At 38.8% G+C, this 22,953-nt stretch overlaps 4 protein-coding genes across 13 annotated transcripts in view; 1 reads left to right on the top strand and 3 right to left on the bottom strand.

Moving 5' to 3' along the window:
* dennd2b (DENN domain containing 2B) overlaps window positions 1-844 on the bottom strand; it is a 76,856-nt gene extending 76,012 nt beyond the window's left edge. Inside the window, exon 1 of one of the 2 annotated variants that reach the window (XM_069181756.1) lies at window positions 474-844. The gene's annotated coding sequence lies outside the window, so the exon portion shown is untranslated. The other variant, XM_015338244.2, reaches the window with a different exon arrangement.
* Window positions 845-2,215: 1,371 nt separating this feature from the next.
* akip1 (A kinase (PRKA) interacting protein 1) lies at window positions 2,216-5,676 on the top strand. Of its 7 annotated transcripts, none has more exons than XM_015338492.2 (5): window positions 2,216-2,311; window positions 4,087-4,326; window positions 4,482-4,562; window positions 4,831-4,944; window positions 5,237-5,676. In XM_015338492.2, the coding sequence occupies exons 1-5, from the start codon at window positions 2,252-2,254 to the stop codon at window positions 5,378-5,380; spliced, it is 639 nt and encodes a 212-aa protein (XP_015193978.2). In that variant the 5' UTR covers window positions 2,216-2,251; the 3' UTR covers window positions 5,381-5,676. The 7 variants fall into 7 exon arrangements, with proteins under 7 accessions (XP_015193978.2, XP_015193986.2, XP_015193981.2 ...); XM_015338500.2 differs by lacking the exon at window positions 2,216-2,311 and adding an exon at window positions 3,096-3,121; XM_015338495.2 differs by lacking the exon at window positions 2,216-2,311 and adding an exon at window positions 3,128-3,264.
* Window positions 5,677-6,087: 411 nt separating this feature from the next.
* Window positions 6,088-11,860, bottom strand: lg27h11orf16 (linkage group 27 C11orf16 homolog). The gene is made up of 9 exons (XM_015338490.2): window positions 11,756-11,860; window positions 11,137-11,367; window positions 10,481-10,837; window positions 9,560-9,738; window positions 8,995-9,163; window positions 8,612-8,840; window positions 7,659-8,315; window positions 6,922-7,103; window positions 6,088-6,685 (listed from the first exon to the last, which is right to left on the bottom strand). The coding sequence occupies exons 2-9, from the start codon at window positions 11,341-11,343 to the stop codon at window positions 6,602-6,604; spliced, it is 2,064 nt and encodes a 687-aa protein (XP_015193976.2). The 5' UTR covers window positions 11,344-11,367; window positions 11,756-11,860; the 3' UTR covers window positions 6,088-6,601.
* A 911-nt stretch (window positions 11,861-12,771) lies between these two features.
* Window positions 12,772-17,547, bottom strand: tmem9b (TMEM9 domain family, member B). 3 transcript variants are annotated; one of them, XM_015338023.2, is made up of 5 exons: window positions 17,294-17,547; window positions 16,441-16,532; window positions 16,118-16,226; window positions 15,221-15,349; window positions 12,772-14,620 (listed from the first exon to the last, which is right to left on the bottom strand). In XM_015338023.2, exons 1-5 carry the CDS (start codon window positions 17,387-17,389, stop codon window positions 14,465-14,467), a joined length of 582 nt encoding a protein of 193 aa, XP_015193509.1. In that variant the 5' UTR covers window positions 17,390-17,547; the 3' UTR covers window positions 12,772-14,464. The 3 variants fall into 3 exon arrangements, with proteins under 3 accessions (XP_015193509.1, XP_006642667.1, XP_015193510.1); XM_006642604.3 differs by having other exon boundaries at window positions 15,215-15,349; window positions 17,294-17,545; XM_015338024.2 differs by lacking the exon at window positions 16,441-16,532 and having other exon boundaries at window positions 15,215-15,349; window positions 17,294-17,381.
* Window positions 17,548-22,953: the final 5,406 nt, after the last annotated feature.

The following is a 22,953-nucleotide window of genomic DNA, read 5'->3' as shown; positions in this document are numbered from 1 at the left end:
CTTCGACAGATTTCCCATCCAAGCGTTTCGATTTTAACGTTTTAATATTTATCATATTAAAAAAACAATATCCTAGTTAAAAAAAAGAATATATAACCGGGTAATGTTTACCTATTTTTGTACATATCCGTCAGATATTTGTTATTGGATGTTTTTATTTATTGTCCTCATTACGTGAACTTCAAAATATCCTGTATTCTGAAATACAGTACGTTTAGATCATCATTACTACCGCTCACGCCAGCAATAACAGAAACACCGAATGCATTAAACTGCTTCTAGAAGTGACAATTGTTTGCATGACCGATCTGAAACTGAAATAAGAAAAGATATAAAACAGGCAAGTCCGTACCGTTTTATCAAAACTCTTTCTCGGCTTTAGAAATCCATAGCTTTGCAGCTCCAGCTCCCTTCTCTGCTCAAGTTCTGACCGAGCTGCGCCTGAAACGCTCTTTTGGCTTTTGGATACTTACGAAAAGGAAAGGAACAGGAAGCGGTGACGATCAGTCTGGTAAACTAATGCGAGTTTTAGAAGAGCTATTGGAAGAATAGCTGTGCAGTCCACTTTTTTTTTTAGGAGAACGGATTCTCTAGAACTCCCTCGGGGATCAAAACATCAGCAAATTACTTATAATCGCTTCACATCCTGCAATGTTGTTTTGTTTTTTTAGCTGTCCCAAGGCACTAGCAATTATTTACATTTCACTCATCTCATGATAAAAAACGAAAAACACGGTGATTTAAACGCTATTTCACTGTTCTGAATTTCATCTCTCTTTGTGGTGTATCTGAAACGAACTCTCGGAGGGGTAAATACTCCGTCCTACATCGTGACGGCGGCAGCAACTGCTTCTGGTGTCTGGGATCTGATCCGTGACTTCTCACCATATGGTTTCTATTAAAGCAAGAAAAGCCTATGCTGAGCGCGAATGCAATGCAAGTAAGAAACACGTTACATGGAAATGAAATACTCTGACGCGTGAGCATTTTTATTCTGTATTGACGTTTCACCTCGTCGTGAATCAGCCACCCGTCTCATACCATGAAATAAAATAAATTAAATTTCACTTTTTAGCTCACTTAAACATAAAATTATAGCTATTTAGTTGAGATAAGTGAACTGTTCGTGCAGTTCAGCTGAACAGGAGTTCAGTTCTGCCTAAGTGAACCAAAAGCTGGACCAGAAAGTAAAAGCGCTGGACTCCAGTTGCCGTCATAAACTATTTGGGACCAGTTCCAGAAGACAAGAACCTGCGTGTACATAGCAAAACCTCTTTTTATAAACTGGCGCTGAGGGGGGGGGACAATCTTAGCATTACAGGTATAAAACCGCAGATTTCTCATACAGTAGAACGTATTGTGTCATTTTTATGGGATCATTTTTTCAAATCCATTTAGCTTTCTTTATGCATATTACTATATATACCCCATTCGTGTGTGTACAAAAAGCTTTTTTCCCTATATATGGATAGGTACAATGACAGAAGCCTTGATTCACTAGATGTTTCAAACGTTTGGGTCTGATCAGTACGGGGACGTAAGACCTTTAAAGAAGGGGTGGGTGCTGCTGTAAGTGGTGTTTGTGGACCGACAGACTGTGCTCTTCACTCCGAAGATGAATTTTCAAAACGAAAAGACTAACTAGCGGAGGGCACGCTGACTATTTTAACTGGTGTCTGTAAATTGTGCGTGTGTATCTGACGCACCTGCAATGGACAGCCGTTCATTCCGGGTGTAGTTCTGCTAGACGTATAAACTCCATCGCGATTAAGCGATTTATAATTATGGCGTGACTGATGCACCAGTGTGGCGTGGGAGGTGCCTACACCTTTCGGATACGTTAAAACAGTACTTCCCAGTCCTGGCACCTGTCGGTTTGTGTTCCACCCAAGCCCTCAATTATACAACCAAACCCTCCACCGACTTCATTAATAAAGAGGTATTTGAACGGTTTGTTTCCAGTTCCGAAACACTTGTGAGTGGAATCAAATTTCACACCTGTGACAAGAAAGAAAATGCGCATATTCCAATGAAGCATCTTCTAAGATCAAGAAAGGCTTCCCTTATCTAATGAAGGCGGGATGGAATGAGAACCGACAAGGGGGTGGGTCACCAGGAGCAGGGTTGGCGACCACTGCGTTAAACCGATTTAAAGATCCCACGGCACTAGTCGGCAGAGTGGGGGTGTTAAAGCCGGTGTTCGGGATTAATTTCACGCATATCGTCCTGAATTCCCCCCTTAATTCGATTAATGAAGCGATTAATTGCGTGTTCTGCACTGGGAGAGTTGCTGGTGTCTCGCGTGACCCAGGTAAGGTCTGCTTCGAGGGTTGGATGAAATACAGTAGGTACCATCCTAAATGTCGATGTAGTGCTTTGTGATTTATTTGGGATGAAATGTGCTATTAAAATGCAATTGTAAATCATTATTACATGTAATATCCACAACGGAGAGCCTGGGAATTTTTTTAAACGTGAAATAATAAAAAGTAGCACTTTGTGGTCACCCACTCGTGTTCAACTCAATGCATTGTCGCGATGAGCGGGTGATGTGTCCAATTCCCTATCCACTGAAGGACACACCCTCGCCGGGACGCCAATCCATTGTAGGGCACATCCATGAGGGAGAATTCTGGGACACCAATTAATCCGGTGAGCATGGTTTTATGATCAGTTTAGCAGGTAAATTGAGCCCTCGGATAAAAGAGGATTCATACAGGTCCCATAATATAGGAGCCCCAGTATCGAATCGACTTCAAAACCTATGGACAAAGATGCACTAGCACTAAGCTTCCAGGCCCCCATCACTTGTGTAAACTGAAATGAATCAAGACCGTTTTAATTGATCATCGAGGGCTGCTGTACTCCACCTTAATTGCCGAAAAGGGGCAAAGTTGCTACGCAGAAAGCAGGTTAAGGGAAGTTATACGTTTATATTTGTGTTACCATTTCATATTACACGATCTTTATGAGATGGTATTTACAAAAAAGCCACATTCCTATTTAAAGGAAAAACAAGCAAACCAAAAACGCTCACACCGATAAGCACTTATTGTATGTAGCAAGAGTGGTGTAAACTACATTTCCCGGCGTACAACGCGTTTCCTCTTTAGATTATTAGGTGGGGTTTCATCACTCGAAAAGTGATAGTTTTAAGTGTTTAAAGGATGTGTTACAAAGTAGCTAACTTTCAGACGGTAGTGGTTTCATTATGACCAGAATCGGTCTTGAGATATTTTTAACTTGATTTACAGTATTTGAGAGGTATTTCTTGACACCGATACTACGTAAATACTGCTCACGTATATGTTTGTAGGTTTATATTATGCATTTCATACGGTCAAATTACTTTTGAGCAACTGATAAGAAGCGCGAAACGGTATGCCCAGGGCGTTTTAGTTTCGTTTTGTTTTAATGCAGTGCGGGGACTCTGCTTTAACTGTATCGCCGTGGATTGATTAGAGATATCAAGTACATACAAGTCATTTTTTAAATGTTGTAGTTCGTCTTGTAAAAATGTTACGAGTACATCATCTGTCAACAATTACACAGGTTCTGTTTCCATATTGCGGATTTTGGTTACGTAATATTATTTTCTAATTTCACGTTGTGAATATATGATTTGGGTAAACAGAGCCGCAAAGAAGTACGTTATGGGTTGTTGTTTTGTTTTTTTTTGCAGTTTTATCTAGAACAAGCGATGCATAAACCTTTGTCTGATTCTTGTGAAACTATCCACACGGCAGTTACCTAGGAGTTGACTTCAGTGATGTCACTGATGGGATGTTTCTAAAAATCCATCCACTGTAAAACGTCTTCTCCAGTTGTCCTGCATATGTATTCGCTAATTAAGCTGTTTGTTCTAAGTCTGGTTCTCTACATTTCTGTATGAACCAGCTTAGAGGGCTAAAGACAGCTTGTGTTTAAATTGAGTGTAAGGTAATTTATGCTTCTAAAGTCATGGTCAGCATTTATTATTGTACTGTGCTGTAAACTTGTTCTGTGCCTAATTACATTATTTTACAGCTTTATCAAATCTATCCCTGTAGAGATAGCTCTACAGCTAAACCTTTTTTACTTCCTCAGCACTTCAATAAGTGCGCGCACGCACACTCCTCAGTGCGGGGCTCAGTTTTTGTCTTCGGTATTTGCGCAATGGAGAGGAGACCTACTTGGCTGGAATCATCCCTGGACCGTTCCACCAGGCTTGGCCGTGAAGTGTTGGCCCGCGCTCAGAGAAGACGCATTGAGTGGCCCAGGCTACGCCCTTCCCGACAGCTGAGGCTGAAGGAGGACAGCCCATCAGGAAAGGAGGAGGCTGGTGAGGTAGGCTCAGTTTAGGTACCCATCACGTTAGACAGCTTTCGGCAGCAAATAAGAGTTCAGTCTTACCATTGCTGTCATTCAGGTGAAGCCCTCCCCTGAATTCAGGGGCAAGAGAATTACTGTGAAACATACATATGTCTGTTCCTTATCAATAGGAAGAACAGAGACACACAAAACTGGATGATGCCTTTGAAACCATAATGGAGTTTATGGCTCACACTACCCACCAATGTAAGGTAAACATGCATTATGTATACTCTCTTCTTGCTAATTTTCACAAAAAAAGGAAAGTTTAAGTCTTTAAAGACCTATCGTCTTAAGAAACATTAAAATAAAATATTGGAGATGATCTGATAGATACTTATATGTTATTAAAATACACTTAATTGTTTTTCTTCTTGTGAAGCAGAGAGCAAGTGTCTTAAGTTACACAGTGAGTTTGGCCTGAGTTGTCTTACATGGTATGTAAACATGCATAAAACTGTGGTATGAATTATTTTACAGTATTTTTACAGATCTGTGTCGGCAGCTGAGTCCAGTCAGACTGAAGTAAACCATGTACACAGGTACCACGCTCAGCGTAACTCTGCCTCAAAGGCACGAGATTCCAGTAGGCAGGTAAGTGAAAACTCTAATACAGTACATGCATTTCCAGTGTGTTTGAAGAGCAGGATGTCACTGCTGTTACAGAAACCTTGATGATATTCACAGTTTATGGTGAAAAGCGTTCATGCATTTGACTGGTTCTCCTGAAATCAAGTTAGTAGTTCACTTTCTACAGCAACCAGAACAACAACACTGTGCCCTTGACAGCTTTATATTGTATATTCAGTTTTTTTTCTTGTTGTTTCCATTTACTTTCATTCCACTCGTATGTATTATTTACAGTGCTACTGATTGTGGCTTTTAGGAACAAAGGTCCTCTGAGGATTTTCACATTGAAGTGGCTCCAGGAACATATGCCATCACAGCGGGAGCTCAAGACACTGAGAAACAGACCCGGCTGGTGCAGATCGGTGCAGGAGAAAGCGTGAATCTCACATTTACTCTCTGACCTGTCCCAACCGGTGCTGGAGCAGGGGCAAGTGCAATAACATACTCCTGTGTTTTAAAGCGTGCAATGCTGTCCTGTTCATTTGTGAAGAGGGAGGGCGAACTGTATTTGTGGATCAGGGCTTCTTTATGAACTTGAGCTGAACCATTGAACTGCTGCCAGTTCTCAGTATACTGTCCTTTTCTAATCGTGCAATTATTTTTATTTCAGAGGTGTGAATATAGTTTAATTTTGTCTTATTAAGTTGTATGCATCCTATACATATTTGTGTCATTAAAGTGTTATTTTTATCAAGATCTGTCAGCAGTCCACCTCGTACACTGTAGTTTGTACTGGGAACTTGTACCTGGAAGGGTGTGGGTTCCAAGCCCAGGAGTGGCACCTCTGTTGCATACGTCATCCAGAGTGCATCAGTACAATGGCCAGCTGTAAAAAAAACAAAGGATACAAATTTAAGTCACTTTTAGTAAAAACTTAATCCAGATAAATTCAAAGTGAAGTTGCTCTGTTTATACATACCTTTCTGTGATAGTTCATCAGAGTTGTCGGGTACAAAGCAGTCTTGCTTGTTTTCAGTACTTCTTGCCATTTGGGATCCTACGTTGTTGGAGGTCTAAAGGTTGCCAAGTTTTCGTCTCAAAGGGTTTGTTTTATTTATTCAAAAGTGCTCATTTAATCTTTTCAAGGCCACCACAGTGGTACAAAAATGAACATATTATTATTCCTTTATTTTACTTTTTGGGAAATTGATATACATATATGTAGGTTTTATGTCAGAGATAAATACAACATTGTGCATCATTTAAATGCTTAAACAGGCCTCCTGAAGAAATTGTCCCCAAAAATTCTTTAAAATACTTAAATTCACTAGAGAATAAACAGAATATGAGGCAGAAAAAAACATACAGGCACTATTACAGTCCCAATAAATCATGACTTAAAATCACATAAAATCTGAACCAAGTTGTTCAGTTCTTTTGAGAGATTTAAGTCCTCCTGTAATTTAAAGTTCTTCTTGCAAGAAATGTTGTCCACTTCAGTCAATTACAATGCAGGTTGCAAAGATGCTTCTTCAACATATGCTAGTAGATCTCTGAGCAACTTTTTTTTTTTGCTTTGTATTTCTGTAATCATTTCAAATGGATTAACTTCAGGATGTCCGTGCAAATCTAATGGACTGGAACAGGCCCAAACTAAACTGCTATAAGACTTCCTGGTGAGTCACTTTGCTCTCCGTTTCTCTGCTTGCCTTGTCAGGTAACTTCTCATCACCTTTGTTTTCAAATGCTTTTCACAAGTACTTTCCTGTAAAAAAAGGGCAAATTGGTAAATTCTATCCAGTTCTGTATTTCTAAAAATAAAAAGCCAGATATACATAACTCAAATATATCCATTGACACTTAAGGACAATATTTTTGCAAATACTACTCATTTTAAGTAGACAAATTTACTGCAGGTAACAGAATGCACCAAAATTGTTAACAAACTACTATGAAGCTTACAGGTATATTTTTTTAAAAAGCCACGACTTATAAAATTACCCTGAGTGGAGGTTGGATATCATGCTGGGCTAACACATCCTTCATGCCAATACTTCTTCTTGAAGAATATGGAATTGTTTCAAACATTGCGCTGCGATTGGTTGGACCAGCAAAGCAAAACTCTGGAGAGTTCACGTCTGCTGAACTAAAAGTGCATTTCCCTACACTCCTGACTTGGTTCCCTGAGTACCATCAAAAAACAAGCATTAGATATATATTCACAGTGACTGTTACTTCATTCTCAGTTTTAGTACTGGTATAAGGGAGATCGAACCTGTTGTATATCTGACTACATGAGTAAAATAATTTACGAGGGAATTCAGTGGGAAAATCTCTTGCTCATAATTAAGTAAAATAATTTTAACAGGATGGGGCAGGGTTCTAATCTTTTATGAGTTTTTGAGGTTATAAATGTACTCTAAAAGTACAAATTAAGAAGCAAAAAGCTAAAAAATAGTAATTACACACTGTACACATAAGTAAAAAGAAAGCAATGACTGTTGCTGACTCTTGGAAATGTAATTTCCAGACAGCAGTTTTGGAATATTGGGTAAAATGGAGTATGAGCTTTTTAAATTCCCATCTGAACTTTTCTTATCTGCTAAAAACGTTGTTCCTACATTAAGGATATGAACACTATTAAGTAAAATAATTGTACCTTTACACTGCAAAAGCAAAAGAATAAAGCTTTTAGCTCACATAACCTCATTCACATTCATGTTGCTGTACACTAATACCTGGTGTCTTATGCAGTGGCTCAGGGTGGCTTCTCCTCCAGTACTTCCAGGCTGGTCTGTCTGGAGACGTTGATCTTGGCCTGTTAAAGAGACTGGAGTCTGTGTTGACTGCCCGGTCAATACTAACACGTACTGCTGTTTTACTGGTGGGCTCTGCTTCTCCCTCCGAATCAGAGTTTTTCTCTTCTGACAGCGAAGAGGAAGAGACAGAAAGGGGCCTGTTGGACTCCCGGAGCTCTTGAAGCTGCAGGTTAATCTTTTTATCCAGATCTTCATTCCGGGGGTCTCTCGTGTAGTGTGGGTTCCCCGTCGTTAAAGGCCACCACGTGTGCAATTTGTGAAGACAGCTGCCTAAATGGTGGGCTGGAACACAGCAGGTGCTTCTCCAGGGACTGTAATAAGAGCAATATGGAGAGGACATACTGTGGCACTTACACAAAGAGCGATGACACAAGGGGAGCGGTACAGATCTGCAAGCACATATTTCTGGCCAAATCGATTCATTTTGTACAAGGGCTCCTCTTGCAGTGAGGGGCTGGTGAATCTCCTTTACGATTTGCTCATATAAAGGTGGTGAGATCCACACAGCTACTCCTCTTGGCACTTTAGCTTCTTTTCCATTCCAGAAGGATACTCTGATCTCCTCTCCATCTTTGGCTGGAATAAAAAGGAAATAAAAATTAAAACTGAAAAGCTTAGACGCAAGAGCACATTGACTAATTTCATATCTTAATCAGCTTTGGGATGTGATAGACTATTTTGTTGGCACAGATATAAAATGCAAATTGATGAGCACAATGAACACTTTCATTTCATTGCCCATCAGGAGCAGGACACAACCCAGAACAGAACTAAACAATTTTGCAGAAGATTTCCAAATGAATTTCATAGCCACAGAATTTCATTAAATCAGAATTTTGATTGACTTGAGAAAAGAAAATGAGATTACATACCACTTAGTGGGTCCCTTATCTCAACTCCAGAGAGTACACTTCCAGGCCCGTATCTCACCAGATCTGTCTCCCATGGTGCCAGAACCTTATCCCCTGGCACAACACTGTGTCGGAGAGCCTCTGTGTAGTGTAAAACATCCATTATGCTGGTCTTTTGCACTGACGTCTGATACTTTCCACCGATGAGAGCTGGTTTATCAAAATTAACCAGGAATATCCCCCTTCTTCTCTAGAGACAGTTCAAACATGGCACTGTTTAAGTTTAAGCATTCAGTTTTAAGAATGTTTTAATAAATAAAACATGCACAATACAATTAACAGAATCACTGAGAAAAATGAGTCCTCAGCACTAAAAGATTAATCAGAATCTGGTCCCAATCTACCTCAACTTCTTGTTTAATGCTCCCAAGATAGTAATACCCATCCGGCTCTCTTCTTGCTAAGACACGAGTGCCTACTGTTAACAGAGAGGAGCCCAGGGGTGACTCCAGCATTTCAGCGATCTCACAGGTGCTAAGGGGACACGTGGGAACCAAACTGACCAAATTGTGCCTGCAATGAAAAATATTCAGGGACATGACTTTAACGTACGCACTTTCATTTTGTACACAACCTGTGACCATAACATTTTTGATTGATTTGGGCTGACGGTTCTTAACATTGATGAAAACAATACACGTATTGTGAACTATAAAGTGGCTTTGTGGCTGAAGTTCCCAAATCGGAGGACCTTCGTAACGGAGCTCCATGTTAACTTCAGGGTAGGTCCTTTTGGGGCACGGCCTGCACTGTCTTAAAGTCTTAGCTGGCCATTCCAAACGGGAGAGAAAAGGCAAATAAAAAAACGAATTGGGCGGGATGAGTTGAAAATAAAAAGTACCCTGAAATACAAACGTATACAGTGAATAATGACAGTAAATAATCAGATAGGCGTGAACAAATATGTACCTCGCAGGTACTGTGACAGCTGGGTGACAGCAGTGAGTGTGTCCCAGGGGGGAGGCGCACAAGGATAAATCCGTCACAGCTGTTACAGGTCTGTCCAGATTCGTCCCTGCACTGCAGTATTTCACATCCCAGTAGAACGGCCCAGTAGTCCAGCATTCTGTTTTGTAAACTGGAACCACCTATGGATGAGGTTACAGTTACAAATGAGACAAATTAAGCAAAAGTGAATACAAGCAAATCACAGCAGGTATCAGTTCTATTACTCCATTAGTTTGATTTAAGATATACAGATAGACTATCTACTCACTGCATAAACGGCTCTTATTCGTTATGCTTAGAACAAAAAATGATTTTGAGTGACATTGATAATATTTCATCTAGTGGTAGTGTTAGTTAATGTCTACATGGGTTTTGCCTAAGCGCTCTTGAGTCCTCCCATAGTCCATAGACATGGGAAAAGTGCCCCTGGTGTGACTGTGTGTGTCTGTTCTGCAATTGTCTGGTGTCCCATCCAGGCGTATCCTGCCTTGTGCTTGATGCTTGCCAGGATAAGGTCCAGCTCCCCCCTGACCCTGAATTGGATGAAGCAGTTAGAAAATGGATGCACAAGTTATATTCAGAAACCCTTCCCTATTCCAGCTGTACTGTATATAGAAAACATGATAACTGATCATTACATTAAGCTTATATTAACAGCACATGCCCATCATTGCTGTCACAAGAGTGGCAATAATATTTTCGACTAAGCTAGAGTTAAGCATGAAAAACTAAAGAAGCGTAATTTTAGTTCTTTTGCATATTTATTACAGATACACTTACCATTTTTTAAAGTAACAATGCAGCTGTGCCTTACAGGCTAGGACTTTCTCCGAGGTGGAAAAGAAAGTGAAATGCTTTGCTTAGCACATTCTGCGTGATTACCTGTTTCACGTCGGCAGCACCGAGAACGATGAGGTGACAGCTCCCTCTAGTGCACTGAGCAAGCTTCTGGAGAAACCTCAGCTCTTCGCTGTCCGTCCACTTGTCAGCCACATAGAAAACATGAACAGGGCGCTCCCGCGATACGCGCGACACCACTTGCAAAACCTCTTGCGCTTTTGTGTGGGGGAAGCCATTTGTTACCAGATAGACAGCTTGGCAAGCTAGGTCATCAAAGGCAGCTATCAGAGCACCAAGTAGATCTCTACCGGGTTTACAGCACAGAGAACGGATCCAGTCCAGGGCCCCATAGACAGTGTTGGGAGAGCAGGTCACCATTCGGTCACACCATTTTGTAACCTGTTTGTGAACAAGAGTACACGTGAACATACAATTTGTGTCACCGCCCTGACAGAAACTGACACAAGCTTACACATATAATCAGTCTTACCAAAATGCACAACATACCTGGTGTGCAGACGAAGACGCAAACGAAAGAGTCAGTACGTGAGCATCAACGTTACATGAACTGACTTAAGTTTAGTCATTATAAAGACATTGTATCGTTTCTTCATGCGGTTCTTTTCAAGAATTGTGGTGGAATAAAAACTCAGGTTATGTGTAAAAAAAATAAAGGTTAAAAGAATCATTTGGAATACCTTATATGAGAACTCCACGACGTTGAACAGAGAGTCTCCGGCCCGAGATTTAGCCAGCAGTGCCTCAATGAGATGATGTTTCACCATCTCAAGACAGGTGTACATGCTGTCAGAGGTGTCAATGACAAACGTGATATTTCGGTCTCTAATCTCCCCGAACAGGGGAAGAGAGCCCAGGGAGTGAGCTAACGGGTTGATCACAGGCATTTCCGTCTTCGCACTGAGCAGCCCCTAAAAACAGCAGAATCGAAGGGAACATTTAAAATCTACACATTTATTTTCTCACGGAAGTAGTGGACCCAAAATGCAGAGTAAGTTTTACAAGAACGGGTAAGTGTTCAAGAGTCAATCAGCCTGAAGAAGACAGCATCTTTATCAACCTAAGTCGCTTTTAGTCTAACAATATTCACTGGCGTCGTGTTCATTGCGACCTTACTACACTACGAGCGGCAGAGGAAACCATAGAAACTTAATGTCCACCTGCACCGCTTTTAACGCTGTCAACAACAAAAGAAAGGTGTCTCAGCGTGAATTTTTCAGGGCAAGATAACATATTTCCCCTTTGATAATCCATTAAAATACACAATATTTCATATCGCATGATCGCATTATGACAAACCTGTTGAATCCGGACCCTGTTTGGCTCCTGTGGTGCGGAAAGTGCATCGAAGCGCACTGGAAACACAGGACTCTTTGTTGACACAGGTCTCCATGGGTCGAACAAACGTTGCTACGGGCCATTGCTAGCTAATAACCTACGGTGGCCCATTTAACACATATCTCATTTAAAAAGAATACATTATTATCACAAATAGTAATAGTATAATTTAAATACGTTCCAATAATTAAAGAAAATGCTTATCTAAAATATTTCTAGTATTGTGTAATTTGCCGTGTTTTTGTTTTTAAATCTTCATAATATACATGATAGCATATTGATATCGTCTTTACTTAGATCTTGTCCGATCCTGGAAGTTTAGCAAGGCTGGTTGTGATTTTATTAGGACACCGGAACCTTTGATAAAAACTGGTTCTTGCTACTGGTGTCAGATCAGTAGGTGGCGCTCTCCTCACTGGACAATAATTTCAAAACGGCCCAGAATGGCGCTTTGGGACTCTGCTGCCAAATTACCGTCCGATTCGGATCCTGCTGAGTGTTTGGCCACAAACCTGTTCATAATGTGTAGAAGTGTTAACCCTGGCGCCCTGTCTAAATTCAGATCTGAGACCGTTAATAACAGCAAAGTGTTCCGATTACAAAATGTTCTGTGTATATGTCCGATTCGGCTTCCCTAAAAGATTACCCAGAGCTTGTCATTTCTCTGCCTCGGGTGCTCTGTGACAGAGTTGCTGGTTGATGGTGAGTGCAATACTTCAGTGGTGGATGATGTTAGTCCTATACATGAAGCACTTTGGGATGAAAGGTGCTATATGAAATCCAATTAATTAAATCACAAGTTTGGGTAAGTACACGAAAACAAATCTAGAAGCTGCATCATTTACTGCAAAATTATTATATGGTTAAAAAATGAGAACAGAATTGTGTTGTGGCAGAATTTGTTGCATTGCCTTATGCATAATTACATTCATTGATATCTACAAAAACAACTGAATGAGTTAAACACTCAAGATGGATTGTACATGATAAGGAATTTAACTTTAATGCAGAAGTTATAACACAAATTGTACAAGAGATTAGAAACATTGTATGTTTTAGCATTAAGACAATTATATTCTGACTGCCATTAAGCACTATACATTTAGGTGCCAAGGTAAATTACATTTTTTTAAATTATTTTGAAGAGAACCGATTTTCATCAAGCATGTTTTAACAAGAATTGGCAATACTTACATCTTAATGGTGAATATATTTACTATGTACATTGTTCATTAGAAGCTCAATTAATGTTACAAAAATTGATTTTTAAATATGATTTATATTGAAGAATTATTGATTTGAATAGTTTTTTAAAACTTGAAATCAAAAAACTTCCTTCTGACAAATAACAGGAAGAAAGATTGTCATATCATATACAACACTCTGGACACTAAAAGGCAGGTCCAAACAAAGGAGAAAAGGGGTTTAATCAACTGGATAAGACAGCAACTATTGTTCCAAAACTGCCTTCATATCAGTTTTTAGCAAAGGAAATTCATCACTATGAAAAAATAATAGCAGAATTAACACTCAAGTATAACTATGGAACTAACATTTATTATACCTGTGTAATTGTTTAGATACTGCATCATTAGCATGAGTAAGCAGAAATAATTGCTTGCTCTTCAGTTTTTTTTAAAAAAAGTCTTTCAAACTGGATTTTAATATCTATGAAAAAGCAAGATCAGTCATCATGGAAATTTCACAATTTATAGTTGGTAATTATTCTTAATGCTGCATATTTTGATCAGTATTAGGAATGCAGTATTAGTTTTATACATTATCTTTTTAAAATTGCAAGAGTTCATGCATTAATTTCTGCATAAGACAGGTGTAATACATGTAACTAAGGTTATTCATTCATTTTTTTAAGGACCATTTGGCTCCCACATGAACCCAAAGAAAAATACCAAACACGCATCATGATCAACTACATTATACATCCTTACAATCACTTTTATATGTGGGTCCTTGCTATATTAAAAAGAACACCCATAGAGCTGAACCCTGGATAATGTTACTAGCCAACAATAACCAGGATTCCTCAAGCAGTGGAGCACAACTGTGCTGCCAGGGGTAGAGTTGGGATTAGCTGGCCAAGGCTCTCTCGGGAGTCTGGCAAAACCACAACCTCTGCAATTTCCCAGGCCTCTGCAGGCTGAGTGATGTGATAACATCAGTGAGACATGCCTCTACTCCAGTCGGCACTGAACGTCCAGCACATGTGTCAAAATATGAATGGCTGAATGAGTTGGTGAGTCAACGAGTCTGTGCTGGGCAAACAATAAAAAGTAATGTGCAATTCTACATTTTTATCAAACACTAAGCCCCACTAGAACAGTCCAATTTCTTTTTTGTCCAAGGCCTTTTGGCCTTTTGTGATGGCAAAAGTTTCAAATATTGTGTTTGTGGCTGCTCTATTTTGTGCTTGTACTTTTGTCACGGGACCTCAAAATCAAGATTATTCATTTTAACATTACAGGAATCATAGGAATTACAGGAATATACACAAGATGGAAGATGCAGTCATCAGAGCTAACCCCTAGACAGGTGGGCAGGGAGGAGAGGCTTATGAGCAGCTGGAGTGGTTTGGAAGACCCAGTCACAGTGATCGCACTTCTCCAGTCACAATTTCATGGAGGACATGATGTTAAAAGGGAGCAGCAGGTTTTAGCTCAGAACCACATGCCGATCAAAGACAGATTTGCGCTGCTCCTGGACCTGCCTCTTCCACCGCTGCTGAGCGTACTCCACTTTGTTCAGCACGTTGGTCCGAGAGCGAGAGCGAGACAGCACATCGTGAGCATTAGCAAAGGGCTGGTGGTCCTTGGGGAAAACAAAACAAGGTGGCAAATCAAACGAAGAGGCTACATGCTGTAAACGTCAAAGTCTTTTATTTTTTTGCAACTGCAAAGTGATTAATAGGGTAAAACATCTACTTCGGATGTTCAAGTCATCATTATATGAAGGAGAATGTGGAGGAAAATCTTTGGGTAGTGATTCACATGTAAACTTATTATTAACATTATCAGTAACCCTAGCCAGCAAAAAGGTAATACACAAAGACTTAGAGAACCAGTTTGAAAGTGACCCATCAAAGACCTGGAGTGTAAGGAGTAATGAAGAGCACTCACAAGAAGAGCTCTATGATCATGGGTTTCGCCTAGATCACGTCACTAGCCAACTGTAAGTGGGATTTCCCTGGTGAGGAACATCCCTCTTCTCAAATCGGCACTGAGCCTCTATCGAAATCTGGGTTGTATTGCCTGCGACATGTTAAGAGGGGAACAGTCACAGAGCTTGCAACTGGAAGCTCATACACAGAAAACATACTACTGGCTATTCCATATTGAGTGGCTATGACAATAATAATTGGGGATTCTCAATAAAAAAAAAAAACAAAGAAAACGGATAACATACCCCCACCTCATCGTCACTCTGTATCAGCTGGGAGTGCCCAAACAGACGTCTCTTCAGGACGGGCTCCAACAATGTCAGGTACACCATGTAGAGAAGCAGCAGACCCAAGATGGACAGGTAAATAATGATTGTTGCCTGTGAGGAACAGTGGAGGCAACACATCCAGAATTATCCCAGAGCAGTTTTTTTCTTGTGTTTGCTATTTTCTGACATCCTGAAATAATGCTGAAATTAATTATTCTTTAGATGCAAACTCCTAATTCAGAGCATAACACACTGCAGACATGGACTAATAAGAATTTGTTCCTCTTCCGCCGATATCAGTTCCTGTTTTTATGCCAGAATCAGCCATGTTGTCCTCTTATTAAAGAGAGCTGGGTTATGGCACATTGGTGCAGCACCTGCTACTGTGCCTGAACATATGGTGGAGTAAAGCTACAAACACAACCCACTTGTGTTTTTAAGATCACAAGACCTATTGCACCCAGATCTTTGTGCAGCACTGCTTTGCATATTTCCCTTTTCAATTGTGCCAGCCCAAGTAAGTTCACTATATATTAGAAAAAGATATGCGACAGTAACTACACCTCTGGAAAAGAACTGATTGAATCCCATTATAGATCAGATACACTACTTGAAAGCACTGAAGACTTTTTTTCTATTCCAATTTTAAAAAAATGAAATTCTGCACAAGGGGCTCAATCTTTCAGCGCTATCAATGTATCAACAGAGAAAACACATCTTGACTCAGCATCTAACAAGAAACAACATTTAAACCTTTCTTAGAGGAAAATAAACTGTTAAGATGAAGCACATCCATGAATTCATATAGAAAGAAGATATAAAATCTGAATGATTATTAAAAAAACATTGGTTGCATATGGGACAGCATCTCGCTCTTACTTTTATAGTGACTGAACTTCTCTCTTCATATTTACATTCACATCGCAAACAATAAGCCTCCACATCTTTCCCAGGCACTGGCATCGGCTCCACCACATGCAGGCAGTTGCTAGACAAAGTAAGAAAACAAGGAAAAAATACTCTAGTAGCAAACATTTCACCAAAACAGGAACACGACATCTACAAAAACAAGGTCAATGTTGATTGTAAACAAAGTTTCTATCTATAGGTGACCACTCTTTTGCAAAACTTCAAAATGACTACTGCAAGGGGAATTTTAGACATCAAGTAGAGGAAAGCTAGGTTAACTTTAAAACACACACCAGTCTTTTTGTGACACATTCTGGTTGTATATCTTCCCAGGAAGTTCTTTATACGGTGGGCAAATGCATTTGCATCTGATGTCTTCTGAATTCTATAAAGAAAAAGAGAGAAAAGGTTCTCTTCAATAAATGACGTGTAATATTTGTAATATGGCTTAGTTCTTTTTCAATCCTTATTAAACTGTATTGCAAGGTCACACTAGATGGTGTTCATTTATGCCATTTCAATCATACATTCACCGTGAAAAGCTGGTGGTTTCAGCCAACATTACAAGTGCGCTTTTGACAGTTTAAGTAAAAGGAGATTCCAGTTATGAAAGACTGATCTAGGCCTACTACAGACCTCTTTCTACACACAAACATCTGAATGACTAACTTTTACAAGCATGACATCTAAATAGAAGTACACTATACACGAAGCAAAAGCAATTTTCAATTATTATCTTTGTAAGGAATATTTAAGGGTTACATTTTGTTGTGACTGCATTGCTATGTCTATATGAGTTACTGGCAATTAAGGCTTAATTAAGGAATATTAAACATTCTAGTCAGTATAGAATGTGGAAAACGAACTGAAAAACATTGTGTTTAAATGGAGATACAGCTTTACATAAGAAAGGCAAACACGGCACTTAAAAATCCAGGGAAGCTCGAATTCAGTCTCTTCAAAATTATACTTTCAACATAAATATACCTGTGGCAATGTATGAACTGGCAGGTCAAACGCCCACGAAGGAAAACTGGTTAATAAACATACGTGTTACAAAGTGTACTATTTATGTTACACATTTGTTTGTTTATGAAAGCAGATACAAATAACCTAGAAAAACGTTAAATATGGGCGATACTTTACCTTTGCTTCCGTTGACTGTGTAGACAATAACATACAGCAGATTATAAAAAACAACTGGAAATAGACTCTGATGTTGTAGACAGTGGGGGGTGCCATTCTCCCAGAGTTTAAATTATATTATCGGTGTTCAATTATACTAATTATAGATTAAAACAAAACACGCGCATATAAACCCGAAAATCAGCGGTTGTCAATAAACATTTCCTCTTTACTCCATTTTCCTAGTAGCGTGAAGCTACATTATGCGACAGGAATGATCCGGAAGTGTATGTAAATAGCCGAATTTCAATCAAAATAAAAGCCTTTCAACTACCACAGTATCGTATGATACGTCAAAATTTGTCTTACATTTATTATACAAACAATTATCCCATAGACGGTAAGGAAAATAGTGTGAAATTGAAACTTTATTTCAAACCAGAATGGATGATCCACCGGTGAAGTGTTAACAATGCCCACATTGCGATAACATGCCTTCGAGACAAATCTAGTATCGGCCGCTAAAAGACCCCTATAAACCCCAGCAACATTGGCAAAGGACGCTCATCTGGCAAAACCATGGTTATATACTATGAGCTGGGGGTCTGTAGAACAGATCTGAGTCACTTTTGGAGAGGCACAAATTTTTGTTTGGTCGGGAGGGGAATGAGACTACTCCCTGTCCATCACTGCAGTGTCCCAGTCTGGGAACAGCAGGTGGTCTTATCAACCTTATCAGCAGTTTTGACAGAGAAACGTATGTGACAAAAACAAGGTGATTTTCTATTAGCTGTGGGTCTGTAGAATAGATCTGAGCTACTTTTAGAGAGGCACAATTTGTTTTTTGTCAGGAATGAGACTTTTTTCTGTCTAGCAGTGCACAGCTCTGTGTCAATTTGCAAGGAGGAAGTGATATAAAAACACCAATAAGATTCCAAGAAAGCAAAAATATATAATGAAGAACGGCCATTTCTTATTACCTGTGGGTGTATTTATCACATTCCACCTAGTTTTGAGGATGTACAAATTGTTGTTGTGCTATAAATGTGACTTTACCTGGTTCAGGATGATTTTTTCTGACGCAGGGTTTCGGGTACTTTTATTTTGAAAGGTGCTGCCAAGCTGAATGTAGCTTGCATCGCGGTCGTCCACACAAGTCCGGAGAAATATCATTCCTTCTGGAAACATGTCAGTCATGTTTCGAATTGCATTTAATTAAATCAACGTTGACACAGTGGGTTGAGTAAATATAATTACATGTACCTTATTACGTCTCAGGAGTTTGAAACAGTGTCCCACGAATAATCCGTCTGCTTGTTGGGTGTTACACAATAAGACTCCCCTGTTATTCTATAGGTTATATTCGGTAGCGGGAAGCCTGTGAAAGTATACATTGCTTTTAATTGTAGAGCAGGATTACTATGTTTTTAACGGACATGGCCTTCCTTTTGCTCCTTAAATCCCCGTCATTGCGGTGGATTTTCAGGTATCTTCAATTCTTACAAATAAAATAACTTTTCAGATATCGGATATGTTCTTTATCCGATATTTATTTTAAAAAATAATCAAAGAAAATAACGCCGTCTCGCTGAATAATAAACATTTTGGCACTTAAGCTTGATGTTGTTAAAGTCCAGGTTTTAGAAAAACATCTGTTAATCGAAAATTATAAGACATGTGGTACAACTGTTAACCCAGGTGACTACACCCTATACTGTGTGAAGTTATTTATATGTAGTCTATGAACTACTACTGGCACATGTAATAAGTAACGTCCTTCATTACAGGTGTCTGTTCATGTACTCGGGGAGCTGACGTCTTTATTGATTGAGTTGGAGTTGTAGGCCTAACAGTTGTGGAAAAAAGACTAGAATAGCAGCTCCAGGGGACCCAGGTGTACTGTTTCCATAGCAACCTTCCATGAAACCGATCCCTCAGAATTTCCTACCAATGTATTCATAAATACAGACAGCTGCAGCATTAGTTATGCTTTCAGGCTGTCTTAATTAAAAACAAACAATGGATCAAGCAGAATGCAAATAATTCAAAAGAACAATGACTGTCCTCCACAGCCAGTACCCAGTATTTTGAGAACTATCAGATTTTATTAATCATAACTTGGTTCACATTATTCCAGAGTTTCTTAACATGTTTCTTTTCTGTATATGGTACGTACGTGAATATATTCCATGTATGTCATCCACATAACTTAGCCCTCCCTCCAACAACAAAATAAAAATGATTTGCAATTAACTATCACCAAAGGCTTTAGAACTTTTGGCAATAAATAAAACTTTGGCTGAACAATATCAATTACTTTTAAACAGGTACTAGGTGCCCTTTTACAGTATGTACTGTAGAGTTGTTTATGGTGTTTTGTTTGTATTTTAAACTGAATAACTCATTAATATAACCTCTTAGTTTCAAAATAATTTGATTGAATGCTAATTAGCATTTTACTATTAAACAATTAAACTTCTTGAAGAGCTCCTTGCAGATTTCTAATTGTCTCGTTTTTATGACCAGATGGGTTCAGTAGCTCTTAAGTGCCCATGCCTTGCTTCAAGTGTATTAAATTGGTTGGACTGTCTAAGCAGGCATGAGAGATCAGCCTTAATGTGTGTGAAGTGTAGAGTTGTGAGTCATTATTTTGAAGGGAGACATTTCATCAGGTCAAGAGGCATCAGGAAAATAAGGTATAAAATAAGGGAGCTTTGAAAATTCAGAAGATAGGAAATGTGTAATAATGCTTTACAGAAGTATTATGTTAAACGACTTACACATTTCATAATATATTCTTTTTCCATGTCATCATTTTGAAGTTAAATATTGTAGTTGAAAGGGGCTTTCTAAATCAATTTTCATTTAGACCCAGTTAGAAAATCTGTTTTAAAAGGAGGTCTCATTTAGCATTATTCCCTAGTTAGTCAGCACACCAGCCATGTATAGCAGCTTCCATACAGTCATCAATCTGTTACGTTTTCATTCAAGACTGATCTGGGGTTAACAATGGCAATAGTAACAATATCGAGACACCTGAAAAATGACTATAGTACAATAAGTGACTATGCAATTCTATTTATATAATTTAGTCTTGGAAAGAAAGGAACAATAATCCACTTAGTCCCCACTGTGTTCTTCCAAATCTATACTGTATATAATGACAATACTGTATTGAAAATCACTTAATCAGAATCTGTCTACATTCAAGAGTGTTTTACCTGTTATTTGCATTTTGTTTAAAATATGCATAAAAACAGAATGTCTCAGTCCTCTTTGAATTTAGTTTAAAAAAATAAAACAAAAAAAGGACTTTAAATATGTAACTTGAGAATGATCTTTTGAATGCATTATATTCTTTTATGTCTAAACAGCAAACATATTACTGTAGTATAGAGTGGGATTTTAGACCGGCACAGAGGCATTTAAATTAGTATTTTGTTACTGCTCTTTCAGACTGACTAGGAATCTGCAAAAGAGCACTGACCTAACCTTTCAGAGCACAGCCCATTCCAACCCCCAGTTAACAGAACCATCAGCAGCTGCTCTTCACTTTATTGGGAGCCTTTGTAATGGAATGCTCAACTTAGACCTTCTTTGTTACGTATTGCAAGCTGCTGCAGTCAATAGCTACTGGGCGATCTTGAACCACTTCCTACATTTATGTAGCAAATGCGGCATCCATTCTCAGTCCAAAAAAGAGCTCAATTTGGAGAAATTGGTGTTTGCAATACAATTTCTAAAAAGGGAGGGAGGAGCTGTCTGAATGAAGTTGTCCATTTTTCTCACCTGTTGTGTTCTGCACTGGAAACTTAATTTCATGGTGTTTTGCTCCCCAGGCCTACTTCTGGGTATTTAATCAGATGGCTCCGGCTAACAGGAAGACAGTGTATGCTTTTTAATTATAAATACACTCAGCAGAGGTATTTGCTTCTGACATTGCAACAGTGTGGGCAGGTGTCAGGGTGTGAAGAACACAGGCAGCAGTCAAGGGAAGTTTCTAATATCTTTAGAGAACTGTAATTATAGTAGGGTACAGTACAGGCAGAGCCCAAATCAGGAGTTTACAATTTCAGGAAATTAACTCAATCTGTTTAGTTTTGAATACAGAAGATTAGACAAAGGGCGCCGGATTCAAATATTCAAAATTCACAAAGGCGCTGACAAAGTCAAATCGTGGGGCCTGAGTCGAAACTATGGAGAAGTGCCTGTGAACGTGCGAACCGGAGACACTTTCTTATTTTATGAAGGGTTTTAGGAGTCTGGAACAAGCTCGCCAGCCATTTTCTGAAGCTAATACCCTGGCTGCTTTCATGAAATGGCTGGGTAAGATTCTCAGTTCAAAATAGGTACAGTACTTGCAGCCAAATGAGAGAGATGGTCAGAGAATGATCTCCTTTCTTATACTCATAACACTCAACAGTCCTTGGAGGGATGGTGACATTGTCTCAAAATGATAAGGAAAGATATAAAGCACAGTACTGAAAAAAATACTTTATTTTTCTTCACCAAGCTATTGTTTTGTTTAATTTCTAATGTCTCATCCTCGTGTTATTACCAGAGCTATTAAAGCAATGTAATACATGCTCATTTTGATCTAACATCATGTACATTTCAGTCATGTGGATGTCCACCTGGAAAATAATCTCATTTCCATTAGATATCCCCCCCAAAAAATGCAGATAACCATGAGACATTCATAATGTTCTAATTCTTTATGATTTTACTGTTGTTACGGTTTTGCAATATCCCTTTTAGCATTGTTTTTTCTGCTATCAGATAATTCAGAACCCATAATGACTTTTTATTTTAAATAACAGTACATTTGGCAATTAGGATATGATAGAAGAATTCACTCATCATGTATAGTAGTGGCAATATCAGCCCCCTGCAGCTGTGACAGAATAATCTTAGACTTGTAAAGTCATAACAAAAGCAGATATCAGACCCCAGGCTTGTTCACACTTATTAAACACCTTTCCTCACTGTTGCTGATGTTTCAACTTCATGCCCAATGATTCAACTTGACCAAAACTCTTCCCATGTTTTGGTTAAGAGTTCTTTTACTTTATTCTGGGCAAAAAAGCAGATATGGCATCTTTGTGTCTTTAAATTGTTTCTACATATTTTCTTTTCTTTATTTTTCTTGGCACTGTAAGATCACATAGTAATTTTATTAACCAGGGGTAAAGCAGGAAACAGCTAAAATACATATAATATACAACTTCTCAGCACTTAAAAATCCCAGTCACAAAACTGAAGTATGCAATACGATGTAATAATCCAAGTAACAAAGTATGAGTGTGTGGGTGCTTGTAAGCAAAATGTTTTTTTTAGTTTTTACTTAAAAGCACCAAATGATGTTTGATATTTTATGTACCTGCTCCCAACAAGTGAACCTTTAAGGAAACGTGCTTAGGTAATTGACCATTCATCGCTACAATGTGACATTGACATTGATGTCACATATAAAAATGGTTCCCTTTCTTTTGGCAATGAAAGTTAGAAAATACAGTAGGGAATATGTCCATAACACTCAACTTTTTTTTTAGAGACCTTAAAGGACTATGTTGCACTACATTAAAAGCAAACTTTAACAGACTGTAACAAAAATGTCTAATTTATTTTACATAACTAAGATATAGAGAAAATCACCCTCATGGGGACAAGAAGAAATAAAG

Source organism: Lepisosteus oculatus, chromosome 21 (assembly GCF_040954835.1).
Source record: "Lepisosteus oculatus isolate fLepOcu1 chromosome 21, fLepOcu1.hap2, whole genome shotgun sequence".
Taxonomy (NCBI): Eukaryota; Metazoa; Chordata; class Actinopteri; order Semionotiformes; family Lepisosteidae; genus Lepisosteus; species Lepisosteus oculatus.
This window is presented reverse-complemented; position numbering and strand designations above follow the sequence as displayed.